The 10,526-nt window shown below is 44.9% G+C and overlaps 1 protein-coding gene across 1 annotated transcript; it reads right to left on the bottom strand.

The window, feature by feature from the left end:
* Window positions 1-3,514: 3,514 nt before the first annotated feature.
* LOC148650676 (uncharacterized) lies at window positions 3,515-8,135 on the bottom strand. Its single transcript, XM_088604690.1, has 5 exons — window positions 8,040-8,135; window positions 7,049-7,441; window positions 5,784-5,985; window positions 4,502-4,628; window positions 3,515-4,135 (listed from the first exon to the last, which is right to left on the bottom strand). Exons 2-5 carry the CDS (start codon window positions 7,393-7,395, stop codon window positions 3,732-3,734), a joined length of 1,080 nt encoding a protein of 359 aa, XP_088460816.1. The 5' UTR covers window positions 7,396-7,441; window positions 8,040-8,135; the 3' UTR covers window positions 3,515-3,731.
* Window positions 8,136-10,526: the final 2,391 nt, after the last annotated feature.

Below are 10,526 nucleotides of genomic sequence, written 5' to 3'. Positions count from 1 at the left end.
ATAATAGCTCATTTTATTCTCAGACGTATTTGATGTGTGGCAAGGTGTGTCTGCATGTATTTAAACAGAAATAAGTTGTATCTTCATCTGCCAGATACTTAATAAAATGTTACATTATTGGTAGCCTGAGGTTAATTTAGTACATCTGACAAAGTAATAATCTCAAGACAACAGGCTAAATCATTTCTGAAATCTAATATGAGGTTACAGGGAAAAAAAGCCATAATTAGCCATAAACATATGTAGAACAGGCTGTTCTGCTATTCCAGATCACATGAATCACTCAGCAACACGAAAATAGTTTTTTTTCTCACGAACGGGGAAAAAAAAAACTCCAATTCTTGTGATAAAATGTCGGCAGGAAAGATTCGACAGTTAATAATTCATAAGCGCTCGCTAATCTCACTCTAGGAGTCTAATTAACGCATCATTAAAAGCATAATTCTGATAATTATAATTTCTCACTTTTTAAACGAGAGTGCCACAGAGCTGGCTTTTACCAATTCGGCAATTTAAACAGAGGGGCTTGGAGGGTAGGGGGTAGGGTGGGCTTGAACTGCAGTATTGTGCTTAAGCCTCTTTCATCATTGTGGATAATGAACCTTTCAGGTTAAACATATCTATCTACAGCAGTAAACATCCCACAACATTTCTCCAGACTGGATTCTTCCCACAGATATGTGGGGACTGCACCAAGTACCTGTGTTTACTTGTACAGCCGGGGCTCTGCCAGCACACCTTCCTGGTCACAGTGATTCATCGTGTTACCGCGATGTTCACAGCCTGAGTGGATTTTATTTTTTTGGCTTAGAAGAAAAAGGAGTCTTGACTCGCTTACTTTTTTTCGTTTGTTTTCTTCAGATAAGCCTTTTCAAGTCAGTGTGACGCTGCAGGTTCTCGTGCTGACAGAAAGTTCTTCATTTAGAACAAAAATTAGAATTGGGTCATTTACTGTCAACTCAACCAGTGCCTCAGAGCACTATTAATTCACAATTTAACACAATAGTGTAACATTAATGTGCACAGGTCGCAACGGAACATTTAATAAACTGTGAAGGGGGCATTTTACCAGGCAATTATTTTTCCACATCCTTCAGTTGGACACACATTGAGGTCAGTGTGTTAAATTCGGTATCTTACATGGGTTTAAGTCCTTCAAAAACCTGACAATTTCGGTATTTTCACCCTGGAGCCTTTTTGTGAGCCAATAAATCGAGGTTGTGAAGTAGGCAGACAGTAGCAGAACTGCAAGTCAGTTAAATATGAGAACATGTAGGCAATTTGGAAGAGGTGTCATTTAAGAAAGAACAGATCGAGCTTAAGTTGAAAGTTGACAGTTGAATAGATTTTTATTTTAGGGCTCCCAGCTAAACAGAAATGGCAGAGCACTAATTTGTATTCATTCTACAGAAGTTCTGCCTCACTGTCTACAGAAATGCTGATATTCCAAATTTACACAATCACACACCTCCAACACACTAGGGGGTTCAGTCTTCATCACTGAAGCGTTTGGCCTGGTTTCACACCTGCCCTCCGACTCCCACCACTTGAGGGGGAGGAATAATCTCGAGATGGGATTGTACTGATTGGACCTGCCCAGATGACTAGTGAGCAATACATTTCAGAACTTCCTTCCAATTATGGGTGTTCAACCCCCAAAAATCTTTAAACGATTTCTGACTTTAGTTCACGTGAGCTTGCGTCAGTTAGAAAATAACTGTTCATTAAAACTACTTTGTTTCACAAACTGTCTACAAATAGATTTTATACACTAGATGTATGTGTCTACATACGCATGTGAAGCTACTCTGGGTGTATGCATGTCATATAAACAGTATACATTGTATATATACACCTGCCTGCATGCACACACACAACAGGAGAGATGTAAAAAATTATAAGAAGTCGCCCCACTTCGCCACCTCCCTCCTCTTTCAGCAGAAGGTGTGGTGATGTAATTCTCGACCCAACAGATGTTCAGAACATGGCAGGCATCCAAGTCAATTATTACATTCTCAGTATGAATTCAATTCTCTGTCGCTCTCATCAGAGCTGTGAAGAGGTAAACAGCATTTGCATCTCCCTCCTGCCCCCTACCCCCCACCCCACCCTACATGTTTCTCTCCTTTTAATATGTATCATGCAGAAAACAGAGCTGTTTACTGAAGACCCACGCAGCAGTCCTGCTGGCGGTCCACTTCATCAGATGAAAGCAGGGTTACAGATTCTCTCACCAGGCTTGCTTGGTGGTTATCAATGCTGACTCACATCCCCATGATCATGGGTTTGATTCCAGCTTGGTGTGCCTGTCTGTGTGGAATCTGCATGTTCCACCTCTCTTTGTGTTTATTCCAGTTCCCTCCCACTTCCCAGAGACATGCAGGTTAAGGTTTGGCTGGCTACTGTAAACTATCCTTTTCATTGAGGGAATTTCATAGTGGGGGTGTTGGTTCCAAAGCAGTACAAACGGACCCTGTTCTGGGGCGGTAGAGAAATAGGACAAGTGTGCACGATGGGCCTCAGGGCCTCCTCTCATCGTGTTCTTTCTGATGTATTTCTGATGTACTTGGTTCTGCATGTGGCACAAGGCCAATTGATCTGTACCACACCGCATGCTCCAGTGCTATCCTGAGGTCTCTTAACAAGTCTGAGCATTTCTAGCATGTTTCGCAAGAACTCCCTTTTCTAAATCATCCAGTCTTTTAATATGCCACAGTTTGCTGTTCACATGGCTGTGACCCTCATATACGTAACTATACTGGGAACCACAGCATGGCTGATGGGTCTGATAGCTACTAGCTTCCTGATTCCATTCCATCGCCCTTCTCGTGAACTGGTCTTACATGTGAGATTCTCACAATATAAGTGAGGGTTGAAGTGTCCTAGTGAGGGGACTATGAATTTCACTGCTCATTTCCCCAGGTTCGACTAGGCAAATGCCATGAGGGCTGGCCAGTTAATTTAGCTGTCCTAGCCCCTGTAGAACTTCACTGTCAGTCATGCAAAAATTAGAGCTTGTTTAGATCCTCTGTGTCATATTTTACTGTTCACATATTTGACATTTTTTCCCTCAACCCCCTGTATTATTTGATTTTGAAACTCTACTTTCTCATTTGGAGATGTTACACAAGTTCATTGCTAAGACAAATTGAAGGTTTTTGCATCCTTAATGAAGCTGTGGCTGATACCTGGCACGAGACGAACTGATTGGTTGGAGCGAACGCACTGTCTAAGAATAACCGAGTATTGTTATCATCTTAACACTTTTGGCAGGGCTGAAGGGGTAAAACCTGTGCCACTTCAGGTGTGGAAACATTGTCTAATTGGCAGAACAAAACACCTGCTGTTTTCTGAGGCATAACAAAGCTCTCAATATTATACCTTACCTGGGCTGTGGATATGAAGCGAATTGTTCCAGTCTGTGTGCGTGCAAACTTTAAGCGCTAACTTCATGGTGATTTTTCTTTTTCTTGTGAAGGTTAACAAACAAACACCTAGTGCAACACAGCCAGAGTAAATCTTTTGAATACCGGGACTGTTCTATCAGAACGGTCAGCTGTTGACTTTAATGTGAGTGCTGTCTTCTGGGGACAGAAGGGCACTTGGCCATGGGACTGCTTCCGGGGAAGAAGCTGGGTCTTTCGGGGTGCTGGGTTAGATGTCTCAGCTCTGTTGTGATCTGTGCTTGCCTTTCCCTGGAACGGCAGGCCCTCGGGCCCTTGTGCTGTCCTTCACAAGCAGGGGCAGCAGCGCCCCCAGGAAACACAGCACCACACTCTCTTCATAGAGGAGGCTGCCTCCCGGGGGCGGGACTGCGTGTCTTTAAGACACACTGGGGGGAACGCTGCGCGTGTGGACGCCCCCGGAGAGGTATTTAAAGACCGGCGGCCCAAGATCCCCCCTGCTCTTTCTCTCCCGAAGGGCAGGCGCCCGGAGGTGAAAAAAACTCTCCTCCTGCCGGAGCCGGAGCTGCCCGCACGCAGCGGAAAGGTGCGCCCGTCCTGCCCAGCCTCTGCGCTCGCTCGGCCTCTCTGCACCAGCCTCACCCCTTCCCCGGGGTCCTGGCCAGTCACATCCGCTGCCTTGCTCTCGGCCTCCTCCCCCAAGCTGACTGCCATTCCTGCCGGGGAACCTTCTGTATCAAGACACAAGAAAGCAGCAGTCAGCTCAACAACAATAAAGAGCGGCAAACAATTTTTGTTTGATGCAAAATATTTGTAAAAACCTATTATTGCTGTTGTTGTTTTTGTTACTTTTTAGCATATTGTTGGAAACGTTGCTGTGGATTTTTGTACTGCTGCTTTTGCCATTGTCCCGTGTTTCTTTTCGTTTTCATCCGCTCCCCTTCCCTTCACCCTTTGCAGGTTTTAACCCACAATCGTCATCCGAGCAAATTCTTTGGGTAGGGTTCGGCAGCTTCCCTCTGAAATGTGTTTACAGGCGGCCGCCTGACCTTTACAAAAAGCACGGCGGTTGTGAGAAGTAAATCCCGGTTCTGTACCGTCGCTAGAGCAGGGTCTCTCAGTGCCAGCTCCCGGGTCAGGGCAGCGAACAGGTACACATGTTGAGGAAGAAGGCTCTGGGTCCAGCGCACAAGGTGACGAACTTGGCTCCCCGTATTTTAAAACCTGTTACAGACAAATGACACACCTTTGTTCCACCTTAGAGAATTTATGAGGTATGACTGGGCAGATATCTAAAGGATCTTTCTCTTAGTACAATCTATAGTACGATCCAATTAATAATGAGGTTACAAAGCTCGTATAACTTGTATATACAGTCCTGATTTCCCAGACTGGTTATTAAATGTTGGTTAAAAAAAAAAAGAATCCATTCATTGACGGTAGAGAAACCTTTTACAGATTCTGAACGAAGCACAAAATTGTGAACTTTATGTGAGTGCTGTAAGACGCCATGTTGTCACAAACCCCTGGTCTCGTCTCGGGTGAGAGTTCCCACGAATTGTGACGTGAGGCCGCCCTTCCTGTTCACTAGTCACTGTGATGACTAATTTGTGATGTACAAGCAAATAAGGACAGGTTGTGCAGCAGACACTTCACTGCAGAAATGATCTGTGATCCACACGCAGAGTTAACAAGTAGTAAAACCATCTCAAAATCGAGACTTGTTTCGAGAGGATCAAAAGAGATGTATTCACAAGCCTGCTGGTTTACAGTGTCATAAGGCATTGTAGGTTTTGTTGCCTTGTTCTGAGTTGTAGAATATGGCACTGCGCATACCTGGAATTGTTGTCTGTTTGGTGTTGTAAATTGGAGGTTTCACAAGTAAATGTGTACATTTTACTTTCGTTGTGGTTTGAAGGGCACTTGTCAACGCTGATTATTTCTAACTCCAGAAATATAAAAATAGCCCTGTAAATCGTCTAGCCTGTCCATGGCTGCCTGCTTTGTCTTAATCCAAGTGAAGCAGTGAATTCTGTCTCATTTCTACCCACAATGGACACTGACACAGCCTGCCATGTGCACACATTATTTTATAACACCCCACTAGGTTCCCAAAGTTATTTTCCAGCTGAGCTTGTCATTTACTGTTCGGGAACCCTCGTTAACAGGTTTCCCTGGTTTGCTGGCCTGTGGCCCTCCTGGCCAGGAGGCAGGATGGTCTTCTTTAAGAGATTAACGCTTTACAGGTTCCAGCTCCATGAAAAAGCATTTAGCCATCTTATAAAAAATATATATCCCCAACACAAAAGTTTCTTCTTAATGAGGGTATTTTTTTCACATTCTCTCCATTCAAATATGAAAAGAAACAGGGAGGGTTACATTTTTCTTAGTCCTCCATGAGCAGAATGCAATTCGGTCTCTTTTCCAGAATATTTTTTTTTCAGGGATCGAAGACAAGGACCCGGAGGTCTTCTTGACTGGAGCCTCGAGGTTCCCTGACATCTTAAAAAAGAGGAAAGACAGCTCAATTTGCCCTCGGTGTTTCTTCCTCTTCCAGGGCTTCGAACAAAGTGTAAACCACCTGGGAAAGAAGCAGCAAAGAACGGCTAAGTTTAACTACTGAATTAATGTTCCGTGATATGAACATATGCAGGTTGATTTCCCAGACAAGCCAATTATGTTGGACAAGGTCTGGTTTGCGTACATGGCCACAGGCACCAGCTGATGTAACTTTGGAAAAAAGTCAAAGAATTGTGGCCCAGAACCTCCAGTATACATAATGAGACTGATCCAGACAATGATAGGTTAAATCAAGAAAAATTCCACTTAGCCTCGGCAAATATCGAATTAGAATTTGGTTCTCAAAATGAAAAGCCAATGTTTAACCTCTTACAAATCTTGCTCAAGTGATAAACCGTGAAAATACTTCCTGACGCTGTATTTAAGATAAGATCACTTTATTAGCCCTATACAATTCCCTGTATTAGGAATGTGTCTTTTCGCAGACCCCAGCTTGCTGTCAATGAGACACACAGACAGGGAGAGAAGCTGGGGGTCAGAGTGCAGGGTCAGCCAGCGCAGCGAACATGTAGCTCCGTGTTCTCTGTGTTGTTACACAGGATGTCAATGCACTAATGCACAACCAGTAATAACCATCTTCTTATTACGTAACTGCTATTGTAGCCTTACGTAACAATTCTACCACTTTTAATTCGGAAAACAAAAAAAGCTACGTCAGCTGTAGCCAGGATGGATGATTCTTGCCATCGCCATCTCAGGTCATACGGAGAGGTGGCTCTGTGGCTCAGGATCTGCGCCTGTGACTGGAAGGTTGCCGGTTCAAGTCCCGCGGGCGGCAGTCCTACTCCGTTGGGCCCCTGAGCAAGGCCCTTAACCCCAACTGCTCCAGGGGCGCTGTACAATGGCTGACCCTGCGCTCTGACCCCAAGCTTCTCTCCCTGTCTGTGTGTGTCTGTGTCTCATGGAGAGCAAGCTGGGGTATGCGAAAATACGAATTCCTAATGCAAGAAATTGTATAGGGCTAATAAAGAAACATTAAATACAAAGTTTTATTTGTCTTCATGTCTATTGTAGGCTATAAGCAGCGCCGTCAACAGACGTTGCGGGCTCGGAGGAAAACGTACTTGTTGTTCCTCATTAGCTCGTCTTCGTAGAGCTTGCCGAGGGAGATGGCCGCTCTGCCCAGGAAGCAGTCGGCCGCGCCCCGCGCCGGGCTGTGGTGCATGACCCTGAGGGTCAGCTCGGGCCCCCGGCCGCCCGGCGGGCGCGCGGGCAGCGGGAACGTGACTTCCTCGTGCCACCCGGGCGCGGTGGTGGCCTCCAGCGCGGCCGTGCGGTACTTCGCCTCGCCGAGCTGGATGACCGCGTAGGGGTTGCTGCTCCCGGCCGGGCCCTTGGCCCTCAGGCCCCGGGCCCCGTGCACGTGCACGGTGACGTGCGTGGGCATCCACTCGGCGGCGGCCGTCCCCATCCGCCGGCAGAGGACAGGCTGTCCCGCAGGAGCTCGGCCGGTCGCCCTGTCCGGCCGGAGACAACGGAGCGCTGCCATTACCTGAGCTCTGTCTGCGCTGTAAGCCACGTGCCTTCGGACACGGGAGCTTCTACGAGCTCTGATTCGTAAGCGCATTTCAGTCTGAAGTGTTTCAAAAAAGTTAACATTTGTCAAACTTCACCCATGAGGCACTTAAATCGGGGGGGCAGGGCTGGTCGTGTCTCATGATTACAGTTCTAACTGGAGCAGTCAAGTGTTTAATTAACCTGATTATTTTATTTGAACCCTTTAGGTGTTTTCTTAAGGTCTTTTGCAGCTGAGCACCCAGGGCATTCACCTGGTAGGTACGATTACCATCTCTTAACACACCGTGTTGCCTGGTTAGTGTAGTATCAGGCGCACTGTATCACAACTATCCAGCTCATTAAAGAATAGACCACCCATGGAGCTGAGACCTTGACGGGGAAAGAACCCTTTTAACATTGTCTTTGCGAGCAAATAAAAAAAAGTAAAGGCAAAACAGGCAGGTAACACTAAACAGTCAGGTTTAGAATACAAATGTCTTCTTTAAAAATAAAGCAATTAAATATTAAGTCTCAATAGTAGCAGAGGTGTTGACATACCTGTGTTTGACGTTCCCAGTCCTTGTCACACAGTTAAGCTGATGTATTATAGGTCCAGCGATGTCATAGTTATGTCACAAGGGGTGACAGTGCAGGACAAAGCTTGGCCCACTGCAGGCACCTGGAAAAGAGCTATTGTTTTGCACCGCACACACATCGATAGACAGGAACCACGTGTTGCAGATTAATAAATTAAGTGTAAAGTGCTGTTTTGGGGAAACTATAGGCTTGGAGAACAGTATTTAAGCGTTTATTATTATTATTATTATTATTATTATTATTATTATTATTATTATTATAATAGATAGTATTCAATTATAAGTAGTAATAATAATCTAATGTTTTAAAGTATGTGATGGCTCATTTTATTATTTGATCTTGTTATAGTATTGCTGTATAGCTCAAATCATTGTGAAAGTAGTAGAGATTCCGTTTTGTCACATACTCATTGGCTCTCCCTGGAATAAAGGTAACGCCCACCTCAGAGCCTCATTGGTCAAGAGCTCACCCGGTTTCCATGGTGATAATCACACGAGAAAGCACATGGCTCCTTGGTCATGTGACGCTGGTCCACTGCAGGGATTCACCCTTCCATCCAAACAATGGTGATTCCTACTTGTGTAGCTGTGTGAAGCAACTGAGGTGCCCTCAAGAGTACAACACCAGTGCCTACAGTGCACACTTGAATCCTCAACCTGTTTACAAAGGCTTACCCTCCATGATAAGCTGCCCTCACTTCAACTAGCTCAAGGATCAACATGGTCTGACACCCTCCAATTTCTGGGATTCAGTCCATGATCGAGCTGGACCGACCTGACTTACCAGACATCTCTTCATTTCACACAGCTACGTCTGGGGCTCACTCTTTCCCATGTGCACTCCCAGCCCTCTGGAGCTCCCTTCCCTGAGACTTTGGGAGGACCCCTGTGACAGACAGGCCTGTCTTCTGTTTAAAAGAGTTAAGCCTTTCTTGTTTGACAAGGCATGTAAGTGATTTTCTTTCTAATTATGTTTTTTTAAGCTGCGTAAAACTCCTGGAGACATGAATGTGCAGTGTTATAGAAGCCTCTGGTGATGGATTGAGCAATTGTTTACTGTGGATGATCCTCTATTTATACCTTTTTCCTTGCTTTCTAAAGGAGAGGTGGTGCTGGATGAGGTAACAGGTTTTCTCCATTATAATTTGGGCTGAGACTAAGAGGGGTCTTATTTTTCTCTATGCACGCTAAATCGGGTCCTGGACCTGGTCCTGAAGGGTCTAGAATCTGCTGTGTTTTGTCCCGACCTGAGGAATCTCATATTTTTAGACCTGCATTAGATTTCTCCTCATGCCTTTTGCCATTGATTACCCAAGATATTAATTTCATAAAAGGTATGGTTACCCATAACAGAGCCTAGTTATGAGTATGTAACAGGTTTATTCCATGCCGAAAAGAGAAGAAAGAAAACACAACGTTTAGGCCGTGGAGCCTTCTTCAGGTGTGAGGGTTATGAGTTATGAGTTTTGACTATTCAAGTTATGTGTTTCTTCAAATAATTAGGCCCACTATGTGACTGAGACCCAGCCCCCATAAAAAACCAGAAGACACTAGCCCCTCCAGGAACAGGGGTTTGAGACTCTTGCACTAAATTCAATGTTTAATTGTTTACCTACTGTACAACAGGGGCTCCCACTTATAGTCCTCAGGGTGTCTAAGTCGGTTTTCTATACCTCTTTAAATTGCTGGCCGATTATGGCTGTAGAGAATGGGTTAACTGGTCCAGGTAAATCTCAGCTGGATCCATGTAACACTTCTCCCAAGTGAAGAGCAGCTATAACTTAAGAAGATACGGAATTAGGAATTTGTCTTTTTGCATACCTTAACTTATTCTCCATGAGACACACAGACAGGGAGAGAAGCTGGGGGTCAGAGCGCAGGGTCAGCCATTTATACGGCGCCCCTGGAGCAGCTGGGGTTAAGGGCCTTGCTCAGGGGCCCAACGGAGCAGGATTCCTCTGCCGGACGCAGGATATGACCCGTCAACCTTCCAGCCACAGGCGCAGATCCTGAGCCACAGAGCCACCACACCACCTGGGAGAGACAGAAAGTGTGAATTTCAGACACCAGGGACAAGAACTGGGAAACACTGACCTTGCAATCTACACTTTGTAACTTATAACATACATGACATAGTTATACTATAATTCAATCTTTGACTATATCTAAGATAGTTTTCTTATGCTGAAACTCTGAGAACCATTCACAATAATGCAATTCGCAGTGGGAATTACCAAACTAAAAATGGATAGAATAACCCCTATTATCACTAATGGGATATGATCCCCTCTTAAAACAACATAAATTTCCAGGACCCAGAACATGGCTCAGCATTTTGGGATAAAATAATATAAGAATTACAAAATAATCTCCATAAGTAATTTTTTGGCAATAACAAGTAAAGTAACTGGATCCATAGCGCAAGCTCTTACAACTTTGTAAGAAGGTG

Source organism: Lepisosteus platostomus, chromosome 13 (assembly GCF_059453375.1).
Source record: "Lepisosteus platostomus isolate fLepPlt1 chromosome 13, fLepPlt1.hap1, whole genome shotgun sequence".
Classification (NCBI taxonomy): domain Eukaryota; kingdom Metazoa; phylum Chordata; class Actinopteri; order Semionotiformes; family Lepisosteidae; genus Lepisosteus; species Lepisosteus platostomus.
This window is presented reverse-complemented; position numbering and strand designations above follow the sequence as displayed.

Excerpts from the sequence above, each read along its gene's own strand:
- LOC148650676 (XM_088604690.1), bottom strand. The coding sequence starts at position 7,395 with ATGGGGACGGCCGCCGCCGAGTGGATGCCCACGCACGTCACCGTGCAC. Across the intron at positions 5,986-7,048 it reads GAGCTAATGAGGAACAACAA|GTGGTTTACACTTTGTTCGA; the intron begins GTACGTTTTCCT and ends CTTCTTTCCCAG. Across the intron at positions 4,136-4,501 it reads GAGACCCTGCTCTAGCGACG|AAGGTTCCCCGGCAGGAATG; the intron begins GTACAGAACCGG and ends GTCTTGATACAG.